Source organism: Lethenteron reissneri, chromosome 35 (genome assembly GCF_015708825.2).
Source record: "Lethenteron reissneri isolate LAM-NWPU_2019-01 chromosome 35, ASM1570882v1, whole genome shotgun sequence".
NCBI classification, from domain to species: domain Eukaryota; kingdom Metazoa; phylum Chordata; class Hyperoartia; order Petromyzontiformes; family Petromyzontidae; genus Lethenteron; species Lethenteron reissneri.
In genome coordinates this window covers 13,887,433-13,910,792 of record NC_083813.1, presented here as the reverse complement: position 1 = coordinate 13,910,792, position 23,360 = coordinate 13,887,433, and the positions used below count along the sequence as shown (strand labels likewise).

Sequence of the window (23,360 nt, the reverse complement as noted above, 5' to 3'; positions counted from 1 at the left end):
CTGCGTCCCCCGGCCCCGTCACGACGTCGCGTACTCGTGACGTCCACGTGACGTCCCAGGCTCCTCCCCCCCGGCGTCATCGCCGCCGCCGCCGCCTCTCGGAAGCAGCGCGGCCTCGAGCGCTCCCCTCCTCGCAGCGGAAGCCGCTTCTCCTCCTGCTGCTCCTGCTGCTGCTGCTGCCGCTCCTGCTGCTGCTGCTGTGGTGGTGGTGGTGTGGTGGTGGTGGTGCTGTGGTGGTGGTGGTGTGGTGGTGGTGGTGCTGTGGTGGTGCTGTGGTGGTGGTGGTGCTGTGGTGGTTGTGGTGGTGGTAGTGCTGTGGTGGTGGTGGTGCTGCTGTTGTAGTGCTGTGGTGTGGTGGTGGTGCTGGTGGTTGTGGTGGTGGTCCTGTGGTGGTTGTGGTGGTGGTTGATGCGTGAGGAGTTTCGCGCGCCCGTGCTCACTGCAGAGTCCGGCGACTGGGCCTCGACTCCTCGTCGTGGACACCTAGCCTGGTACAAACACACCCTGCCCTGCCCTCACACCCTGCCCTGACACCCTGCCCTGTCATCACACCCTGCCCTGACTCCCTGCCCTGACTCCCTGCCCTGACTTCCTGCCCACACACCCTGCCCTCACTCCCTGCCCTCACACCCTGCCCACACACCCTGCCCTCACTCCCTGCCCTCACACCCTGCCCTCACTCCCTGCCCTGACTCCCTGCCCTCACTCCCTGCCCTCACTCCCTGCCCTCACTCCCTGCCCTCACACCCTGCCCTCACTCCCTGCCCTGACTCCCTGCCCTCACTCCCTGCCCTCACTCCCTGCCCTCACTCCCTGCCCTCACTCCCTGCCCACACACCCTGCCCACACACCCTGCCCTCACTCCCTGCCCACACACACTGCCCTCACTCCCTGCCCTCACACCCTGCCCTCACTCCCTGCCCTCACTCCCTGCCCTCACTCCCTGCCCACACACCCTGCCCACACACCCTGCCCTCACTCCCTGCCCTCACTCCCTGCCCACACACCCTGCCCTCACTCCCTGCCCTGACACCCTGCCCACACACCCTGCCCTCACTCCCTGCCCTCACTCCCTGCCCTCACTCCCTGCCCTCACTCCCTGCCCACACACCCTGCCCTCACTCCCTGCCCACACACCCTGCCCACACACCCTGCCCTCACTCCCTGCCCACACACCCTGCCCACACACCCTGCCCTCACTCCCTGCCCTGACACCCTGCCCTGACACCCTGCCCACACACCCTGCCCTCACTCCCTGCCCACACACCCTGCCCACACACCCTGCCCTCACTCCCTGCCCACACACCCTGCCCTCACTCCCTGCCCTGACACCCTGCCCACACACCCTGCCCTCACTCCCTGCCCTGACACCCTGCCCACACACCCTGCCCTGACTCCCTGCCCTCACTCCCTGCCCTCACTCCCTGCCCACACACCCTGCCCACACACCCTGCCCACACACCCTGCCCTCACTCCCTGCCCTGACACCCTGCCCACACACCCTGCCCTCACTCCCTGCCCACACACCCTGCCCCCACACCCTGCCCTCACTCCCTGCCCTCACACCCTGCCCTGACACCCTGCCCCCACACCCTGCCCTGACACCCTGCCCCCACACCCTGACCTCACTCCCTGCCCTCACACCCTGCCCTGACACCCTGCCCTCACTCCCTGCCCTCACACCCTGCCCTCACACCCTGCCCTCACACCCTGCCCTCACTCCCTGCCCTCACTCCCTGCCCTCACACCCTTCCCTGACTCCCTGCCCCCACACCCTGCCCTCACACCCTGCCCTCACACCCTGCCCTCACACCCTGCCCTCACTCCCTGCCCTCACTCCCTGCCCTCACACCCTTCCCTGACTCCCTGCCCCCACACCCTGCCCTCACACCCTGCCCTCACACCCTGCCCTCACTCCCTGCCCTCACTCCCTGCCCTCACACCCTGCCCTGACTCCCTGCCCTGTGTGTGCCACAGCCCGGTCCTGGCTCGCGCGGGCCTCAGCCCACACGCCACGGGGCTCGGGCTCCATCGGCCTCCTCCTCCACCACCCCGGGTGAGTGGGCCGCTTGGTGCTGGTCGTTCTGGTTGTGGTGATGGTTGCGGTGGTAGTGGTCGTTGTAAATGTGATGATGGTTGTTGTTATGATTGTGGTACTGACGGGTGCTGGCGGTAGTAGTGGCTGTGGTGGTGATGCTAATGGTGATTGTGGTAGTGGTGCTGGTGATGAGTGTGGTACTGATGGTGCTGGGGGTAATGGTTGAGGTGGTGGTCGTAGTGATTGAGTGTTTCTGGTGGTGATGATTGTGCTGGTGGTGGTAGCGGTGGTTGTGGTGATGATTGTGCTGGTGGTGTATGCTGTGAACTACGGTTCTAATAGGTTGACATACAATGCCCAATTAAGAAGTCTTCTCAGGGTTACACTCACGTTTATCCGCTTCTTTAAAGCGGATGAAATGTTCATCCAAAATCAGAGGCTCCATCTCATTTGACTCTCATCACCATCATCATCATCCACATTCATGAGCAATCCACTGCTGAATGAAGGCCTCCCCACATTGTTTCCATCCGTCACGGGTCTGTGATGCACGAATCCATCAAACGCCTGCACACGAGGAGCTAATGACATGGCTCCATCTTCCTCGTCAACGTCCTGTCGGCCACGTTCCATTCCTTGGCTGCCACTCTGTCACTATTCTTGACCATAGGTGTCCCTTCAAGCGACGTGTCCTGCCCAACCGATCTACATTTATTCCCAGTTTGAAGGATACCAGTAACTGTACACGTGTACCTTTATTAACGTGGTTTCAGCCAGGATCAAAATTGTCACCTTTATTTATCCCGATGAGCTATGAAGTACTTTTTTACATATTTCCAGTAGGGGTGGGTCAGCGAGTTACATCCACAAACAATACACAAAACAATATGAGTGCCAGATCGAGAAAAACAAGTCGCAAAAATAAATAATTATAAATTAAGTATTGAAGTATAATTGCACAAGTACATACATTTCTGCCCCTCCCAAATCAGAGAATCCCCTTGCAGCGCCCACGTCAGACACAGAGCTGCCGTGAGGCTCTGCGATGACCCATTGCCCTGGGGGAATGAAGAGGAACGCGCTGTGGCTGTGCGGAATAAGACGATGAGCTGAACTCTAGAGCCGACGACCACATCTCAGCCCAGCTGCTGGCTGGCGTTCAAAGTCACGTGTAACTGTGAGGTCAGCCGCAGGGCTATCACAAAGGCAGTTTGCTTTACAGATGGATGTAGTCTTGACAGTCAGGAGTGATCTTGCTATGTGTAATCACAATTGTGTGGTTATCGGGTAATATTTAGCATTTTGACCCTGACGATGGTGTACAATGGCCGACTCATTTCGAATGACGTCAGTGGACCTTTAATGTCCACTGTGAAACAGATGGCTCGTGTTATTGTGCTAATACACCTGCAGTAATAACCAGGGCAGCCCGCCGGATTCAAACCACAAACCTCTGCAACAAGCAGGAAACGGGCCAATGTTGGTCTGTGTCACTGTGGCGAGCACGGTGTAATTTTCTGTGTTCCTGTGTTGGGTATTGTGGTTGGAACGTTTGGGTTGCAAACCAACCATCCCCCCATAGCTCTCTCACAGTGGCCTTGGCTACAGAGTCACGTGCCACCTACTCTGGTCTACTAGTGACCCGGAAAATATTCATGAGAAATTCAACCACGTGTGAGACTGTGGGTCTCTATGCGAGGCCAGGGCCTTAATTTTAGCTGGACTATAATTCCGCACCCGGCACTCTACATCCAGTATATCGCTCGCTATGGCTGCGGCTACGGGTCACGTGCCACCTACTCGAGCTTTACAGCCACCCTGGTTGCCGGGTACAAGTGTCTTCGACGTTGTTGCCCGCGTAGGTGTCCGTGATGCCCGGCGGTGAGGCGCGGCCGCGATGCTGACGTGGGGCCGGCGGGCCCCGAACCGCGACATCGAGCGGCGCGCCGAGTACCGGGCCCCGGAGCGCTGCGCGCAACCCCCGCCCGACATGGGCCGCGCCGGCTGGTTCATCCGCGACTGCTGCGGCATCACGTGCGCCGTCATCACCTGGATGCTCGTCGTGTACGCCGAGTTCGTGGTGACCTTCGTGCTGCTGCTGCCGGCCAGCGTGCCGTACGCGCTGTTCAACGGCACCCTCTTCAACGCCCTCGCCCTGCTCGCCGTCGCCTCGCACTGCAAGGCCATGCTCACTGACCCCGTGAGTCGCTCGCACGGTCACGCTGGCCTGACCCCTCCGGTTTGACCCCTGCCAGTTTAACTCCTCTCCCCCCACAGCGCAATCTCACTGGCCTGACCACCCCTGGCCTGACCCACCTGGTCTGACCCCCCTGCCTGATCCCTTCGATCTGACCTCTACCAGCCTTACCTTACAAGAGTGGGTACATGTTTTATTTATTAACACGGTTGCTGAGTACAGCCCCAAAAGACCAAGCAGCCAACAACAAACAGCACCATCAAAGTTGCACGAGGTGAGAGTTTACATACTTTTTAATTGAGTGAGGTTATTATCATTATAAGAACTTGGGAAGAGATGATGATGAGAGGAGAGAATTCCAAAGTGAAGCAGTGCGAGGGAAAAAGCAGAAAAATAAGTGAGGTGACCTGCAGTGTGTGGTTTGTGGGAGTGGGTGAGTAGGTGGGTGAGTAGGTGGGTGAGTAGGTGAGTGGGTGAGTGAGTGGGTGGGTGGATGAGTGGGTGGATGAGTGGGTGAGTGGGTGGGTGGGTGAGTGGGTGGGTGGATGAGTGGGTGGGTGGATGAGTGGGTGGGTGGGTGAGTGGGTGAGTAGGTGAGTGGGTGGGTGAGTGAGTGGGTGGGTGGGTGGGTGGATGAGTGGGTGAGTGAGTGGGTGAGTAAGTTGTTGTGACCTACAGTGTGGTGGTTGAACACAGTTGATGAGATGGAAGAGTCTGGTAGAACGAGTCTCGAACTTGGGTGGAGGAATGAATGAGTGAAGTTCACAGTGACCATTGTAGTAGCAGCGATTGAAGAGTGGTAAGGAGACGGCTGACCACCGCTGAGCAAGCGTCTCGTTCAGTGGGACGGATCAAACTGAATTGTGGGCCAGCAGGCGCTCTCAGCCTTTCCTGACTGATGATAGTAAAATCACGGTACAATCTTTTATATGTTTTCCCAATTTTTACCAAATTGTCATATTGCTGTCATGTCACGAGACATAAGTACCCGGAAGTGGATATGACAGAGCTACCTCTGAGATTCCTTCGTCAAGTGACACGCTGGTCCGCATGCAGTAGAGGGCAACACTGTCTCTGCCTTTTGTCAGTAATGTTCATCACACTGCAGGCACTCATACTTTCAATTCTTAGAGCTTTAAATGATCAAAAATAAGTGAATAACCAAATTTGTTGTAATAGTTTTTTTGGTGCAGTTATTGGATATAACCTGGATTTGAACCTAGATTTTAACCCAGGGACCCGGCGGTCCAAGCTCCGCACTGACCTCTGAGCCACCAAGCCACCTAATTGAGTCTGCTATCTTTGAACAGGGAGGAGTTGCCTCATACATCTGCTGATAGCCAGGCAACGTCAACAGCAAGCCAGGAATGTGGCCGTTTCCCCGCTGACTCAGAGCCGTTACTGGCGACAAGTGGCATTATTGACTTACCTTGTGGGCAACATTTTAACGTTTCCCAAAGCGCCACGGTCTCGCAACGCATCAATCCGTCTAGTTTATACACATGGGATAATGTTATTGCTCCATCTCTGCGGTAGACGTATTCTGGGGTGTGTTATGTTGCTTGACTGCTGGCCATCGTCCCTCCGAGCAACGCATCCCTCCAAAACCTGCAAAATGTTCTTAACAGAACCTTTAGCCCCTTGACGTGAGTACATATATAGTTCACAAAGATCACTGCGAACAATAACATATAATCTAGAAGTCAGGCAACTACATGAGCAACACAACGATCAATAGGACCCCTTGTGGAATGCTTTTCAATCGAGGCTAAATCATTAACGGCCGTCCCAGGGTCTGTCTAAAGGAGGGTGACGATAACGCTCGTAAAGATGAGTCAATGTAGATGAAATTTTATTTTAAAGTTGTGCTGCGTTGCCACGCTGTCGAAACCGGCCGAGTGAATCAAATGGTTGCCCACAGCTCGGTAGTTATGTCCACATTTCTGATCCATACATCGTAGCAGGCGGTACAAGTTCATAAAAAAATATATACTTCCGAGAACAAACGCACTTTGCACAGCGTTACAGACGCCAAACATATGCATGCTTTTTCTTGTTTTTTACACTGCCGTGCATTTCTGCTTAGGCCATGGATTTCAACACTCATGATGTTCAACGGTGTCCCGTGTTGGAAACGCGTGCGCGCATGTGTGTATGTGGGGGCTTTGCAGAAGTGGCAGCACAGTGGCTAGCGCGCTGTTGCTACGAACCCGGTGATCAGAGTTCGATTCTCTCCCATGGCCAATGCCAGTGACGATTATCGGAATCGATCTTGGGCCTCCCCTAAGACGACTCAGCCTCAAATGAGTACCTGGTGTGATGTGTAAACATCGCCACTGGAGAGACAAAGCCGGACGGGCGTGGTGCTGACCACCCATCCTCTCGTGCGCCGTGCCGGCTTTCACAGGTGCTCGCTAACAGCACTTGCCCCAACAGTCTGTTAAGGCTGTACGGGAGATCTTTGTCTTGGTTTTTAGGCTTTGCGGAAGTGGTGGCGCAGTGGTCAGTGTGCAGTGCTACGAACCTGACGACTCGAGCACAATTCCTGCTCGCTAACAATAACAGTGGCGGATATTTGAACCAGTCAAATCAGCCTGGTGCAGCGTCTAACCATCAGCACTGGGGGAGACAAAAGCATCCGGGTGTTGTGCTGGCCACCCACCCACCCCCTCGTATGCCATGCAAGCCTTCAAAGCTACACGGGGATCTTTGTCGCTTTGTCTCTGGGCTTTGCGGCAATTCCCACGCGACGAGTTTTGCGTCGCGACGTGGCGCCGCTCATCGGTGTCCCCGTGCTTTGACGTCCGCGTCGCAGGGCGCTGTTCCCAAGGGCAACGCAACGAAGGAGTACATCGAGAGCCTGCAGCTCCAGCCCGGCCAGGTGGTCTACAAGTGCCCCAAGTGCTGCAGCATCAAGCCGGACCGGGCCCACCACTGCAGGTGACCACCGCTCCCACGAGGAGCTCGTATCGCCGCCCCACGCACCGTCCACCATTTGCGCCGCGTGGGGATGGCTTGCTGCCGCGGGTCCCCTGGGATAGGCTGCAGCGGGGCATCGGCACGGTCGAGATGAGATGCGATGCAAGGCACTTCGTTGCGTCGCTGGGGCATTTAAGCTCTTGCAGAGCTCATTTACCTAAGTTTATGCTCATCTCAAATCTTCAGCAGGGGCATGTCTATGCAGAGAACAACCACTGTTGTCTTCCGCACTGATTTTATCGGCCCCGTAGGGACGATGGGCTGAGTCAACCTGCAGATTGCTCAATTAGGATTATGCAGCAGCAACACCGCCCCCGATTGTACTGCAGACCGTGTCCGTGAAGCGTAGCAGTGGCTTCCTCCGTGATAGCCTTGCGCGATAAGAACGACAGTAACGGTACAAAATGTACTCACGATTGTGATGATGGTTATCTGATCCGGGCAGCGTGTGCAAGAGGTGCATCAGGAAGATGGACCACCACTGTCCCTGGGTGAATAACTGTGTCGGTGAAAGCAACCAGAAGTACTTTGTACTCTTCACAGTAAGTATCCTCTGCGTGTGACGTGGCGTGCAGGGTGACCACGTGTAGTGGCAGGGCAGCGCAGCGGTAACACGTGTGCCTCACAGAAAGAAGGGGTGTGAGTTTCAATCCTGACTGGGGTATCTTTCTGTGTGGTTTCCCCCCATAGCTAAAACAATGTAGATTGTAACTGGTAGTTGCCAAGAACTGCAATGCTGAAAATTTACCTTCAAAGTTACTCAATTGGGATTATCCTTGGAAACGTCACCCCCTTCTGCAGAAACTTGGCAGGACCGTCATGATAAACAAGCAGACAATGCGTCTCCCTCACCTTTCCGTTTATCTGGTTAAAAAATAAAAGTTGTTGTGTACATTCCACGGCCCTGCACGACCACCTGTGTGAATGCATAAGTTGGTCTAACACCACATGTGGTTAATGCAGATATGATTCCTTGCCAAAAGGTTTTTGTTTCATGTTTGAACATCTTAACACCTGTTTTATTGTCAGAAAGGGTAAACCCCATTCTTATACTTTGATACTGGATACTGGCAAAGAAAGGTCCCATACATAAACAGTGTCTAATCAGCAGAGTCGGGTGCACTTGAATCGCAGCAAAAACAACCAAATCCTCCTAAAAAGAATCCCGAGACTCAGTGAGGCTTCTCTGAGTCAACAATAAGAATAATAAGAATAATGAACACGTACTGACGACATCCAGCTACTGGGGTTTCCTCCCACTTGCTGCACGGTCGTGGGATTGGCTAGAAATGGGAATGTCCGATCGTCCTGTTATGACCAATCCCCACTAAAACAGTCTTGCCTTGGTGAGAATGAAAATGTGTATCGGTTTGACTGCCATGTGACGAGCATGACTGCGGCAGGACAGGTGGAGAAGTGCTGCCCCCTACTGTGTGAATCGTGGGTCACTTGACGCGTTCTTAGAGGTAGCTCTGTAGTATCTGTTTCCATGGGCACGAAGAGCTGCACGGCTCTGCGAGAGTTGCGAGTGGAAACTTGGGGCTCATGACATGTCGCCGGTACCACAAACAGGACACGATGTAATGTTCACAACTTATGAAAAGCAATGAAGCTGCGGCAACGTGAAGGCCGCTCGTCGGCTTGTGTTGCCTCTTGGTGCCAGTGCAGCGTTGTGCTCTTGTTCATTCACAGATGTACATCGCGCTCATCTCCGTACACGCACTCCTCATGGTGCTCATCCACTTGGTGTACTGCTCCGGGGAGAACTGGGAGAGTGAGTGCTCTCACGTCTATTCGCTCATTTATATTTGGTGGCCTCTTCTCTGATATCTGTTTGTTTTTTTCTTTTCTGATCAGCATTAATATGTATGAATGTTAACACATTACTGCTATATACGTGATTGTAATTGGACGTGTAAAAATCTGTGTTGTAAGAATTGTGTCATTGCACTTCCTGGATTAGTGAGCCCTGCGACCACTAGAGGCGCCGTAGTGCACCACCATAATAATAGTGTCTTGAATCATATCGTGACCAAAAATGCTAACAAATGATCACAAAAGAAGTGGGAAGCAAATCCTTATATCTCCACACATAAAACCCCGCCATCGTGCCACGCAACCTGAATTTAATTTGAGCCGGCTCTGTCCGAGTCAGCGACCCAGAAAATCATCCCGTGCCCGGCACACCACGTCCAGTATTACTCTCGCCGTGTCTGTGGCTACTAGTCGCGTTCTGTATCAAGGCGAGCTCCGGTCCGCCAGCGACCCGAGTGGGGAAAATAATCTCCGCGTGTGTAACCGTTGTGTCGCGAGCAGAGTGCAGCACGTTCTCCCCGTCGTCCTCCGTGATCCTGCTCATCTTGCTGTCCCTCGAGGGCCTCCTCTTCTTCATCTTCACCACCATCATGTGCGGCACGCAGGTCTACTCCATCTGCACCGACGAGACGGTACGCGGGCGGTGCGGGCGGTGCAACCGCGTGTCGCGCTGCAGGCCGCGTCTTCCGGGACGTAGCCCGGTAGCTCGAAGGTCGGGGCGCTGAGCGAGCACCGCCAGGAACCCGGGCTCGAATCACAGGCAGCTGCAGCCTGTGCAGCAGCAGCAGCCTGTGCAGCAGCAGCAGCTGTAGCCTGTGCAGCAGCAGCAGCCTGTGCAGCAGCAGCAGCCTGTGCAGCAGCAGCAGCCTGTGCAGCAGCAGCAGCAGCCTGTGCAGCAGCAGCAGCCTGTGCAGCAGCAGCAGCCTGTGCAGCAGCAGCAGCCTGTGCAGCAGCAGCAGCCTGTGCAGCAGCAGCCTGTGCAGCAGCAGCCTGTGCAGCAGCAGCAGCAGCCTGTGCAGCAGCAGCAGCCTGTGCAGCAGCTGCCTGTGCAGCAGCAGCCTGTGCAGCAGCAGCAGCCTGTGCAGCAGCAGCAGCCTGTGCAGCAGCAGCCTGTGCAGCTGCAGCAGCAGCCTGTGCAGCTGCAGCAGCAGCCTGTGCAGCAGCAGCAGCAGCCTGTGCAGCAGCAGCCTGTGCAGCAGCAGCAGCCTGTGCAGCAGCAGCAGCAGCCTGTGCAGCAGCAGCAGGCCTGTGCAGCAGCAGCCTGTGCAGCAGCAGCCTGTGCAGCAGCAGCAGCCTGTGCAGCTGCAGCAGCAGCAGCCTGTGCAGCTGCAGCAGCAGCCTGTGCAGCAGCAGCGCATGTGCAGCCTGTGCAGCAGCCTGTGCAGCTGCAGCAGCAGCCTGTGCAGCAGCAGCAGCAGCCTGTGCAGCAGCAGCAGCAGCCTGTGCAGCAGCAGCAGCCTGTGCAGCAGCAGCAGCCTGTGCAGCAGCAGCAGCAGCTGCCTGTGCAGCATCTGCAGCATGTGCAGCAGCAGCCTGTGCAGCAGCCTGTGCAGCAGCAGCAGCCTGTGATTTGTGATGTGGCTGAGACCACGGACTCGCTGCACTTGAGAATCCAGTTTGACTGCCCAGATCCCAACCAAGGGACTTGGTATTGTTGGCTCCGCGCTCTGACACGCCATTGAGCCCCTGGGCATACATCCATTTTATGCATTTAGTTGTATTCTTGCTTTGGCATTCATTTGATTTGCTACCAGTTTGATGTCTGAATTGGTCTTCGATCTGATCCAGGTCTCCCTTGCGAAGCAGACCGTGTTTACACATCTAGCTGGTTGTTTCCAACTCCTGAAGAAATAAGGGTTGGATTGTTTTCTGATAATGGGGGCAAATTTCAGTCTGGTGATGGCTGCCCTGCAGGGAATTGACTGTGTATGATTAAGATGATGACAGGATTGATCGTGGCTGATGATGATGATGATGTCTCTGTGCTGTGCAGGGGATCGAGCAGCTGAAGAGGGAGGAGCCCCGGTGGGTGAAGCAGTCCAAGTGGATGAACATGAAGTCCGTGTTTGGTCACCCGTTCTCCGTCGCGTGGTTCAACCCTTTTGTAGCGCCGGATTACGGAAAAGCGGAGCCGTACCAGTACACGGTGTGACCCGTGCCGGCCCCACCGCCCGCTGCGCCGTGTGCCAGTGAGTCCCGGGCGTTATTCGGGACGTAAACACAGACACTGACGCCCGGTGGAACCCGGACTTGGCTGGAGTCGGCGTGTAAATTGTACGCACGTGTGTGCGAGCGCACGCGAGATCGTGCTGAATTAATTCTCGCCTTAAAAGTCATTGGGTAAAGAGCATCTCGGTAATGCTTAAGGCAAGGAAGGAATCGAATACAGTGTTTGCCAAATATTCGATGGAAGTTCATAACGATTAACCCGTAGGCAGCACCAACAGCAGCAGCAGCAGGATCGCCTCGCTGTGCATGGCATTGAGAGGCACCTTCGCCACACGTAGAATGTGTAATGATACTGTGACCATGAGCTACTGTGCTGCTGGTGTTGTGAAGCGACCACTAGCCTTCAATAAATAGTGCCAGGATACCGCGTTCATACGTGTGTGTGCGCGCGCCCGCCCTGCAGTGTCACAGGGCACAGCGGAAGGATTCCGGATGCCATTCACGACTCGCGTGACACTCTGGGGCACTTGAGATTGCTTCATGCCGAGGGTGAGGTGAGGTGTGCTGTGGGTAACGCGTGTAATTCCAGTTCAGATCGTCACGTTGCTAAGACTGCACACCAATAGGAACATATCCATCGGTGTCATGACCGCGTTTGGGCTGCCGACAGAAATCACAAACGGTGATGGCGGGTAGGCGCTTCCCTCTGGCTGCCTGTGTACATTTTAGTTATTTTCATCTCTCCGTTGTGTTTTCGGCTTGTGCCGCATGCTGTTCGGCACGACGTCCCGAAGTTTCTCTAGACGTGCCGAGAGCTTCCTCGAGAAGTGAACGGTCTTGAAGAAACTTCGGGAATCTAGGTGATGCCGTCAAAATCAAAATACAAGTGTAAAGGAACCGGGGGTCTCGCTGACAGTGGCGGGTTGTCGCTGTTGCTGTGCAGCCTTTGATGCCGCGTGTCTGGGTATCATTGACAGCCCCCGTGCAAGCCTGTGAGCGGGTTATAACTTGGCAAACATTACGAGTGTGTAATATTATGCAAATATTCCAAAGAGTGATTTTTTTTTCTCCAAAAAAAGCTCTTTTAACGAAATGGAAAACCACTACATTGCTTACTATTCTTATAGAGTTTTACATCAAAGCTGGAAATACGTAATAGAATGTCATAGCGCTTTCCATTTTAATCAAAGGGGCGGCACTTGGCAGGAATATCATTGGGGCAGTACTTCTCAGTCTCCATGATGCCAAGCTGGGCCACGTTCTGTTCAATTTACAAAGGTAGTGATCAAGGCCTACTTTCAGTTGGAGCTGTCCGGGTCAGATCTCTGGAAAATAATGCATGAGAAATTAAGCCGGAGGGAAGGGTGACACACAAAATAGTGAAATGCAACACTTGTGTATGTGTGTGTACGTTAAACTTCTTTCGCACCGTACATAGCCAACCGTGCTAATCGGAGGTGCGGGGGAAGGATAACAGACTAAACACAAAAAGCAGTTCTGAAGAAATTCGTTTTCAATTTAGATTTAAAAGTGCATAGCTCCAGTGGCTTCCTAACATTAGAAGGAAAAGCCTTCCAGATGGCCGCAGAAGCACATCTGGATGTGCACGATGCAGTGACGGGTCTTTGTACGATGGTTAGCCAAAGCCGCTGCTGTTCGGATGACCGGAGTTCGCGTGATGGTTTATGCTCCTTGAGATCAGCAAAGTTGTGTTGCTGGAGGACGCGCATGAGGCTGTGGAGAGAATCCCCGATTCGAGGATAATCTTCTGCGATGGTAGCGGAGGCGATCAATCTTATTTGAAGTAAATAATGAGTCGATATTTTAATGGAAACCTTGGGTGAGAAGCGCTGAACGGTGCCGAGTGCAGTGCTGTAGTTGAGTGAATTAAAGATTTTTTTAAGCTGGTTTTTTTTTTACGTGAACCATGTTTGATCGCAGCGCGTTGAGGGGGTGTTCACCCCGCCACCTGCACATGCGGCGGAGACCCCCGCCCCCGCATTTACGCGAACGTCGGCAAACGCTGCGCGCTGCAACGCATCATGGTCCGTGGCGAGATGCTCTGCCACGACACTCGTGTCCGGAGACGCCCCCCCCCCCCAACCAAAGGCTCAGGACCCCCTTCTAAATTCTTAAGTCAAAAATATCGGTTACGATATTTAACGGCGGCGGTTTTTCTTCAGCGAACCGATGGGCGCCGCAGCCGTTCCTTGTCCACGCAGAGGGGGTGACGGCCCAAGCTCAGCGCACGATGGACGGGAGCGGAACGCGTCGTCGCCCTGCTCTGTCTGGCGTGTAACGTTTCTTTTAAACTGTGTTTATCCTTGAATGTGCCGTGCACTTCACTTTATACGCGCTCACGTGACAGGGTGGCTCTCCAGCGTTGTTAGTTTCCCATCGCATGAGAGCCGGTACAAGCCAGCCGGTACTGCACATGCATCACACCATATATGGTACTGCGCACGGCCATGTGAAATGATCTGAAAACATGAAAGAGCGCCATGCAATTTTTTGCTCGCACCACTGCTGGCAGAAGGGTCTTCACGAGCGGGATCATTTAGAGGATAGTTTGGCCTCTTTCACACCGGCCAGCCATCTCGAAAGAGATGGGAGTCCCCATACCGACACTTGACCCTGCCACACGCGACCTGTCGATGGACGAGGCGTGGTCTACCCATGTGTACACTGCTGCGTGGACAGAGGCAGGCCGGGGGGGGGGGGACAAACTTGCACCGTTTCAACTACCGCCACGTGAATCGCGCCGATGGCCTGGGCTGCAAGTCCAGTGTGCGCACCAGTACACGAGGGCAGCAGGATCCCCACACGTGGCCGAGAAGCAACAAAACCAGGCCTTTGATTTCCTCTGTGGACAATAATGACCGTGTCAGATGTCTCCCGCTGGGACTCTGCGGCGAGTAGATCGCAGTCGGCCTATCGTCCTTGGTTTGCCGTTCCAGCGACAAGGAATAGCTTCACTTGATTTTTTTTGCACCGTCTTTTTACGAAGACCAGCCTCAAAACGTGCTCAAATTTAGTTGTAATGCGGAACTAATCGCACAATAAAAAGAACGCCACTGTCGTTCACAATGTTGAGTTTTCATCGCTGTGTAAAATTGTGCGGTGCGTTTTAATGTCGCAAAGCACTGCCGCGGGACGTAAGTTGGCGTGAACATTCTATCTTGGTACGTTTAAACCGTGTTTCACTATCTCATAGCAGCCTATCAGTGAACATTGGAGCTGGCGCTACAGCAGTGGCACCTGGCGTTTGCTGGCCTCGCTGAGAGATAAACAAAACATCAGTTGTGTTCGTCACTGTGGTGACTGAGCTTAGTGAAGCCGCTTTTCTCGGCCGACCCGCACAGATGAATATCAGTGGCCTACATATTTGTTCAACCAGTGGAACATATTTGCCCCCCAACAAAAATGTCCCCACCACCACCTCTACGTATTTGTACCACTTGCAAGATGATTCTGAGCTCATAAAATATTCAGGAAGATGAACCATAATTCCCAAAAATTAGTTCCTCAGGGCACACATTTCCAGGAGGTGGGAATCACATTCTCTTGACGCCGGGCTCACTACTTGGGCCAAAACAATTGAGGCTGCAGTCTGTTCATAACTGGAAGTTGGCAAACTAGTTTACTGCCCTCGCAGTGATGTGGCTATTGGGTGTGCAGGCGGTGCCACTGCTCCATTGGCCTGTGGCCCAAGCTTCATGCTCCACAGAGGGAAGTTGAGCCGGGACCCGCCATTGCCTTCATTCCAACACAGGGCACGTGCCCCACGCGCTCCACCCCAGGGCACCCGCGGCTTCGACGGCCCAAGGGGACTGGTGCCGAGGTCTCGTCCACACCTCGCAGCCAGGGCATTCACGTGGCCACGCCAAATGGGTTTGCAGAGTGGGTATGGGAGTGGGGTTGCGTTTGTGGTCAGTGAATGTAAATACGAAATGTGAATAAAGGCACGGACTGGCAGTGTGTGCTGGTGATGTTGGTGCAGTCACGGAATTGATTCGACCTGGTGTCGTGTGCATGCTTGGAATTACATTGAGAGACAAGGACGGCGGGGGGGGGGGGGCAGGGCGCGTGTTTGAACCGTCCAGGCTGGCCTACCAACGATCCGTCCTGGATATAACCTGCGATATTGTATGAGGAGCTCGCAAATCCTTGAACGATCTGGACACAGACCTATCGGTGCGCTCCAGAAGGCGAGGCTCGCTCATGTAGTCCACATGCCCAATCATCTTCTGTTTGGCCGGATGGAGGGGGCTAAACGGGCGCGGCACGACCTACAGAAGAGATGGAATTATGTGGCGCGAGAGGATATGGAGCTGAGTGGACTTGCCAATATCTGGTATCAGCGGTGCTAAGATCGGCGTCTGTGGAAGAGGCTCGTGAAGGAGGCTTCTGGGCAGTTGGAGGCAGTCGCCCTCCAGCAACATCGAAGGGCGGAGGAGCGACGCTCACAACAACGAGCGAAGCGCTGGGCTGCTAAAACGCAGCGAGTTGGCACAGTGGGGAGCATAGGCGGTGCATTTGCCAGTCATCTCAGTCGGTCAACCCGTGGCACCTGGGTCTGTTCCGTGACCTCCTGCCAGCGAGCCGTCGACACGTCACCCAGGCTCAAAGTGCACGTGGCCTGGCACAAGCGACGTCAGCGCCACTTTGTGGTTGTTGGGGCGGGGGGAGGGGGCGGGGGGAGGGGGCGGGGCGTGTGGAGGGAGGGGCGGGGCTTGTGGAGGGAGGGGGCGGGGCCTGCCAGGAATTGACGCGGCGCTCGACCCGGAAGTGACGCGGGGGGTTTCCCCGTGGTGGGTTCAGCTCCGACTGGGGTACAACTCCTCCTGCAACAACAACGACGACTGCCAACTACCGCTGACACCTGTGCTGCTGCAGCTACTACTGCAGCTGCTGCTGCAACTACTACTGCAGCTGCAGTAGCAGCAGCAGCTTCTGCAAGAGCTACTGCTGCACTAGCAGCAGCGGGGGGGGGGGGGGGGGGGGTATCCAGCCCTGCGGACAGCGACCCCTGCGTGTTTGCGGAAACATCCAGAGAGCCCCTTCGCGCTCCGCCCGTCGGGGTCTCGAGGTCGGGGTCTCGAGGTCGGGGCCAAGCTTCCTGGTGCCGACTCAGGCGGCGATCGGGGCGACCGTCGGCTTGCCGGAGATGGAGGTGGGGAATGACCCGGCCCGGCCGGCCCTGGGTGAGCCCTTCATGCAGTCGCCCATCGCCCGCGCCCGCGTGTCCCCCCGCGGGCTTCGAGACGAGGCGGAGCGCCTCCTGAGGGACAAGCCGCTTGGGGCGCCTCAACGCCTCGCGGCGCAGCTCGCGGCGCTGGGCGGGCCGCTGTCGGAGCGGTACCAGCACGTGGACGTGGAGCGCCTCCTCCAGCCCAACGTGGGGCCGGTGAGGCGCGCGGACGCGGCGAACTCGGACCCCTCCTCACCCTCCTCACCCTCCCAATCCCCGCTCCCCGCGTCCTCGCCTGTCGCCTCCTTCGCAGTCCGCTCATTCCTCCAAAAGCTACCGCCTCTTACCCACCTCTCCACCCTCCTCCTCCTCCTCACTCCTTTGGGGTTCCTCCTCGAACGCTCCCCCCATACACTTCCTCGTCGCCGTCGGCGCCTTTCCCTCCGACTCCCCACTCCGCGCAGCTCCCATCCCTCCTGGCCGCCTGCTCCTCCTCCTCCACCACCGCCTCTCCCTTCTCATCTCCCTTCTCATCTCCCTTCTCGGGGCCAACTTCTGGAGTTTCGGGCACCCCCAGGGTGTTGCTGCTGTTGCAAGGCCGCGTCGTGGACTCGGCTCCACGACTCCAAACTTGCACCCTCTGGGCATGGCGCGAGCTCAGGGCGGCTCCTTCAGCACTTGGCAGGGAACTTGGTCGCGGGAAACATCGTCCAGACACCACGCACACGTGACTTGCTGCTGCTGCTCATTCACGTTCACACACCACCACCACACATCACCACCACACACCACCACCACACACCACCACCACACACCACCACCACACACCACCACCACACACCACCACCACACACCACCACCACACACCACCACCACCACACACCACCACCACCACACACCACCACATAACACCACCACACACACACCACCCACACACCACCACCACACACCACACACACCACCACCACACACACCACCACACACCACCACCACACACCACCACACACACCACCACCACCACACACCACCACCCCACACACCACACCACCACCACACCACACACCCACCACACCACACACCCACCACCACCACCACACACCACCACACACACCACCACACACCACCACCACACCACACACACCACCACACACACCACACCACCACCACCCACACACCACCCACCACACACACACCACCACACACCACCCCAACACCACCACCCACACACCACACACACACCACCACCACACACCACCACACCCACACACACACCACACCACACCACACACACCACCACACACCACCACCACACCACCACACACACCACCACACACACACCACACACCACACCACACACCACACACACACCACCACACACACCACACACACCACCACTACCACCACACACACCACCACACATCACCACCACACACACCACCACACATCACCACACACCACCACCACACACACCACCACACATCACCACACACACCACCACACGGACCACACGCCCACCACACACACCACCACACCACCATCCCCCACACGAACCACCACACACCACCACACACACCACCACACATACATACCACCACACACACACACACCACCACACACACCACCACACACACCACACCACCAAACACACACACACCACCATACATACACACACACCACACACACCACCACACATACACACACACACACACACCCCACCACACACCACACACACACACACACACACCACCACACCCAACACACATACACACACACACACACCACACCACACACACACACCCACACCACACACCACCACCACACCACACATCCACACACACACACACCACACACCACCACACATACACACACCACACACACCCCACCACACATACACACACCACACACACACACACCACACCCACACACACACCACACACACCACCACACACCACACACACACCACCACACACCCACACAACACCACCACACCACACACACACCACCACACACACCACCACACATACCACACCACACACACACAACAACAACAACAACCGCCATTCGCCACTAGTGGCGGTGACGTCACCACGACGCTTGTGCCAGGCCAAGTGCACCTTGAGGCCACGTGAAGTGTCGAACGCCCGCTGGCAGGAGGTCACGGGGCAGACCCAGGTGCCACGGGTCGATTGACCGAGATGACCGCGAGATGACTGGCTGATGCACCACCTGTGCCCCTACTGTACCAACTTGCTGTGCTTTAGCCACCCGGCGCTCCGCTCGTTGTTGTGAGCGTCGCTCCTCCGCCCTCCGTTGTTGTTGGAGGGTGACTGCCTCCAACTGCCCAGTAGCGTCCTTGACGAGCCTCCTCCACTGAGGCCGATCTTGACACCGCTGGTACCGGTCATCGGCAAGTCCACTCAGCTCCACGTCCTCCTGTACCACATCACTCCATCTCTTCTCTAGCCCGTGCCGCGCCCGTTTAGCCCCCCTCGATCCGGCCGAACAAAAGCTGTTAGGCATGCGGTGGCTGGGCATGCGGGCTACATGACCCAGCCAACGCAGCCTTGCCTGCCGGAGAGCTCACTGATGGGACTTTGCCCAGATTTTTCAAGGATTTGTGAGCTCCTCACACAATCCAGCCTGGTTAGACCAAGGATGGATCGTAGGCAGGCCAGCCTAAATGGTTCCACACACACACACACCCCACACCACCACACACACCACACACACACACCACACACACCACCACACACACCACCACACACACCACCACACATACACACACCACACACACACACCACCACACACACACCAACATACACCACCACACACACACCACCACACACACACACCACCACACACACACACCACCACCACCACACACACACCACCACACACACCACACACACACACACCACCACGCACACCACCTCACATACACACAGACCACCACACACACACAGGCCGATTTGCTGTCCCCGGGGCTTTACGACGCTCCAGGTCGCGAGGAATCGCCTGACGCGGCAGCCCCCACGCCCTGGCCACGCGGTTGTAAAAACGCCAGCAACGTTCTCTGATTCGCTTTGCTTTGGGCCGCAGGGGTAAACAAGTCGTGGCTTCGCATCGAGGAGGACCGGGGTTCGATCCCAGAGTCGTGTGCCTTCCCCGTGCGGCGTTTTCGTGCTTTCCGCGTGGCCTTTCAAGGAAGCGTGTCGGCGCCGAGAAATTGCTCGCAAATGAGCGTGCTCAGTAGGATCACCCAGCGGCAGCTTCGGCAGCTTTGGCAGCTTTGGCAGCGGCCCCTACGGGGAAAGCTTGAACAAAAACTCCGAGAGACTCAGACGAGGCTGTCCTGAGTAAACAACAATTGTGAACGGAATGAATCTAGTTTACGTTTGTCTCGATGGACTTGCGTAGCTGGTCTGGCTAATAGCGCACCTGCTTATCAGCATTGCACGCATTCTTCACGCGCCCACGCACTGACACGGAACACGAATACCGACGAGGATGCGACGGGGAACTGGCAGGCAACTTGCTCGACACGTGGGTCAGTGTGGGGGGGCACGCGAGGGCCGGTAGTCGGGTGTGAACGTGGTGGCGGACAGCGCAGTGAAACTGTGTCAGGTGTTGAAGTGTGTGAAGGTTTAGTGGTGGTGGAGGGGTGTGTGGTGTGTGCAAGTTTAGTGGTGGTGGAGGGCTGTGTGGTGTCTGTCTGGAGGTGACGGTGGTTGTGGTGACGTGTGGTGGTGTGGTGTGAGATGTTATAGAATGGTGTTGAAAGTGGTGGTGGTGGTAGGAGAGCGTGTTCTTGTTTGTGGGGAGCGGTAGCGAAGCGGTTAGCGCGCTACGATACAAATCCGGTGACCCGAGTTAGATTCCCGCTCACGGCCAACACCAGTGACAGGTAACTGATTGGTCCTAGGCCTCCCCTAGGTCGACTCGGCCTCAAATGAGTACCTGGTGCGGCATGTAAAATATCACCACAAGGGAGACAAAGGCGGCCGTGCATGGATCTGGCCTCCCACCCCCTTGTGTATTGCGCCAGCCTTCATAGGCGCTCGCTATGACACTTGCCCAGAACACGATTAAGGCTACACAGGGGATTTGTGTGTGTTTGTCTGCCAGGGCGGCAGGGGCCTGAACGCCGTACTCACTGCCCTCTCTGTTTCTGGAGAAGTATGGCCGGAACCTCCTGAAGCCGGACAAGCCCGACTACTGGCAGACCGTCAAGTTTGACAACCCGGTGTTCAAAAACACGGTCGACTGCATCAAGGTATCCCCGTCCCGCCGAGCCTCCCGATGCCGTGGGGCCGGACCCTGGCAGTGGATAGTGTTCCCCTTGTGACAAACTACACTTTCGTCTTAACCACGTGAGAGCCCAAGTATAATGTTCAAGGCAGACCCACAGCACAGAAACAAGTGCGAGAACCAGCATCATGCATTGGCATGGATTTCGTAAGATGACGCGGAATGACGATATCACCCTGGCCGCCAAGAAAAATCCTTTTGGTGCCGGTTTTTGTCACCACAATTTGTTTCATTGACTCTTTAACCAGTGTGGCCAGATTACTATCAGGTTGAATCCCTAATGACAAGCCAACATTAAACTAAACATTCACATTAGTTCATCTTGACGAGTGTTATTAGCCCCCCCATTCGGCGCAGACTAATGCCTTCACGCTTTCGGCCTCGTGGCTGAAAAGCGTCAGACAGAGTCCGGTCAGTCCGTGACGCTCTCCTGGGCAGGGCCAAGGGACCCGTGGCAACGTCGGCCTCCCTTTCCACCCGACGCACCGTGGCGCCGTCGCGAGTCCCGACGCATCCGCCGCGCCCGCCGCCATCGCTGAGACGAGCGACACGAGGGGCGGTCTGTGTGGTGCGCAGGGCTCGCGAGACGTCCTCACAATGTTCGGCTACACCGAGCGGCAGGCCGACGGGTTGGCCTTCCCGGACACGCTCGGCGAGCCCGACGTGGATCGCGTCGCCGCCGTCACTTTGGACATCTACCTGGCGCGGTACGAGGTCGACATGATCTTGAAGGTGCGGAGAGCGCACGTGCCGGGGCGCCTTCGCTCCCCATTCGCCCGCGTCGGGTCGCGAGCGCGGGAGCGTCCGTCACGTGCCGCTTCGGAGGCACGGGTTGGTGGGTCGCGTCGAGATTTATGCCGCTTCCTCAACCCGTCGCCCGTCGCACGCGTGCCTTTCATTTGACTTTCTCCTTCGCAGGGAACTCACCCCAAGCCGGAGCTCTTCTCATTCATTTCGCAAGAAGAAATTGAGAAGTCCAAAGTGGAAATGCAGAAACAGGCCAGTCCACTGCCGCAGCCACCAAACACAGGCACAACCCGCGTGCCGGTCGTGCTGCGCAGATGTTACGCTGTGGCACCGTGCCGACCGTAGATACAAACCGGTTTTAAAAAAGGGGCTAGGAAACCGATTCACTACCCAGTGTCGAATAGGAATGTAAAACGCTTACTTGGAACCGCACATTCACACGCGGCTCACTGCGGGGGCCTACTGAGCATGGCGCTAACTTGAGACACTCGGGTTGGAAATATTCCCATCCCAGTACCCGGATAAGTCGCCTTCAGTGACGGCTAAAACATCGCTTGTGGGCCTCTTCGATGCGGTTGGCCTCGCGTGGCCGGGGGCCGCGTGGACGAAGCCGCGGGCGGTAAGTTCCCCGGTTCGCGTTGTCGTCGTCGTATCGATGAAGGAACCTTGCCGGCAGCTCACGGCCTCTCCTGCTGTCGGCGCAGGTGGCTAAGATGACCCCTCCACAAGACTGCAGCCCGGCCACCCTCCCGACACCAAGAACTCCCGCAGGTGCGTGCCGCGCGCTGCGGCGCTTGTGGCCATCGCGGTCGAGCACCGCCGCTGCTGTCGGCGCCGCTGTCACGTTTGCGGAGTTGCTTCGTTTTCAAAACCATCGTTGCACTTTGAACTTGCATGAGCGGCGATGAATGGCGAGCGGCTACTGCCATCCCACCTGGCTGCGCTTGTCTGACAACGGCCGTTGTTGGAGCCGTACAAGAGCGAGCCGTGCTTGCTGTAGCTCTCCGTCGTGTGCGTTTGGGTCGTGATGGCGTTGCTTGGGGAGATGTCCGACTTTTTGCTCCACGCGCAGGGAGCTTCCGTTCCAGACGAATAAACAGTTCCTTCCGGAACAACTCCGGAAAAGGCTGAAGATGGTCCCAGCCCGTCGAGCGAAATGTCGGACGTCGTGACGATGAGCGCAGCGGCTGTCCAACCCGAGACGCGCGCGGAGCGGCACGGTGGCACGGCGGCACAACCGCACAAAACCTGCGCAGTAGTGGGGCTCCTGTTATACGCTCCGTAGCTCCGACCTTAACAGGAGATCTGTCCGGATTGAAGAAGCCAGATTGCGCAAGCCGTAAATATCCACGCGCTCTATCGAAGGATGTTCGTTACTAAGTTGCAGGTTTTGTTGATTAGTTATTTTGCAGAATGTTACAATGTCCTAACCCCTTGATACGTTTCGTAGTGTGGGCCCTGTAGAACGTGCGTGTGATGTTTCACGAACGAACGAGTGAAGGGGTGACGCGACCTGTAATTCCACCGAAGCCAGCGGAGAGGGCAAAGGATCTGGCCAGGAACCAGAGGGCAGAAGTCGAGAACCACGCTGTCCCCGCCGCCCCCACAGGTTCACATGACCCACCACCACCACCACCACTCACGCGGCCGGGCTGCATTTCCCCTAACGCTCGCCGGGACTCTCGCATCTCGCCAGGGCTCAAAGGGGCGAGAGACTCCTGACACTGAAGTCGTTTTGGCGATAATCAGAATCTTTTATTTAGCCTGGAGAAATCCGAAGTACTATGAAGTTCTTTTGCTCAGATGCCCAGGAGGGCTGCATCAACAAGTTAGAACAACAATCACTGCAACAAAACAATAGGAGTGTGAAAAACAATAGAAGTTCAAATAGCATATGTACATAAATTCCTGCCGAT

At 56.2% G+C, this 23,360-nt stretch overlaps 2 protein-coding genes across 2 annotated transcripts; both read left to right on the top strand.

Annotated features, from left to right (window-relative positions):
- The first annotated feature begins 195 nt into the window (after nt 1–195).
- LOC133350996 (palmitoyltransferase ZDHHC3-like) lies at nt 196–13,106 on the top strand. The gene is made up of 8 exons (XM_061565883.1): nt 196–491; nt 1,978–2,056; nt 3,901–4,238; nt 7,051–7,175; nt 7,660–7,756; nt 8,907–8,988; nt 9,531–9,661; nt 11,023–13,106. The coding sequence occupies exons 3-8, from the start codon at nt 3,936–3,938 to the stop codon at nt 11,179–11,181; spliced, it is 897 nt and encodes a 298-aa protein (XP_061421867.1). The 5' UTR covers nt 196–491; nt 1,978–2,056; nt 3,901–3,935; the 3' UTR covers nt 11,182–13,106.
- Nucleotides 13,107–16,187: 3,081 nt separating this feature from the next.
- On the top strand, nt 16,188–21,820 carry LOC133350802 (E3 ubiquitin-protein ligase RNF31-like). The gene is made up of 4 exons (XM_061565544.1): nt 16,188–16,605; nt 20,515–20,662; nt 21,274–21,429; nt 21,616–21,820. The coding sequence occupies exons 3-4, from the start codon at nt 21,295–21,297 to the stop codon at nt 21,787–21,789; spliced, it is 309 nt and encodes a 102-aa protein (XP_061421528.1). The 5' UTR covers nt 16,188–16,605; nt 20,515–20,662; nt 21,274–21,294; the 3' UTR covers nt 21,790–21,820.
- The last annotated feature ends 1,540 nt before the right edge of the window (nt 21,821–23,360 follow it).

Coding starts and splice junctions, on each gene's coding strand:
- LOC133350996 (XM_061565883.1), top strand. CDS start 3,936: ATGCTGACGTGGGGCCGGCGGGCCCCGAACCGCGACATCGAGCGGCGC. Junction 8,989..9,530: donor CTCCGGGGAGAACTGGGAGA/GTGAGTGCTCTC, acceptor TGTCGCGAGCAG/AGTGCAGCACGTTCTCCCCG. Junction 9,662..11,022: donor CCATCTGCACCGACGAGACG/GTACGCGGGCGG, acceptor TGTGCTGTGCAG/GGGATCGAGCAGCTGAAGAG.
- LOC133350802 (XM_061565544.1), top strand. CDS start 21,295: ATGTTCGGCTACACCGAGCGGCAGGCCGACGGGTTGGCCTTCCCGGAC. Junction 21,430..21,615: donor AGGTCGACATGATCTTGAAG/GTGCGGAGAGCG, acceptor TCTCCTTCGCAG/GGAACTCACCCCAAGCCGGA.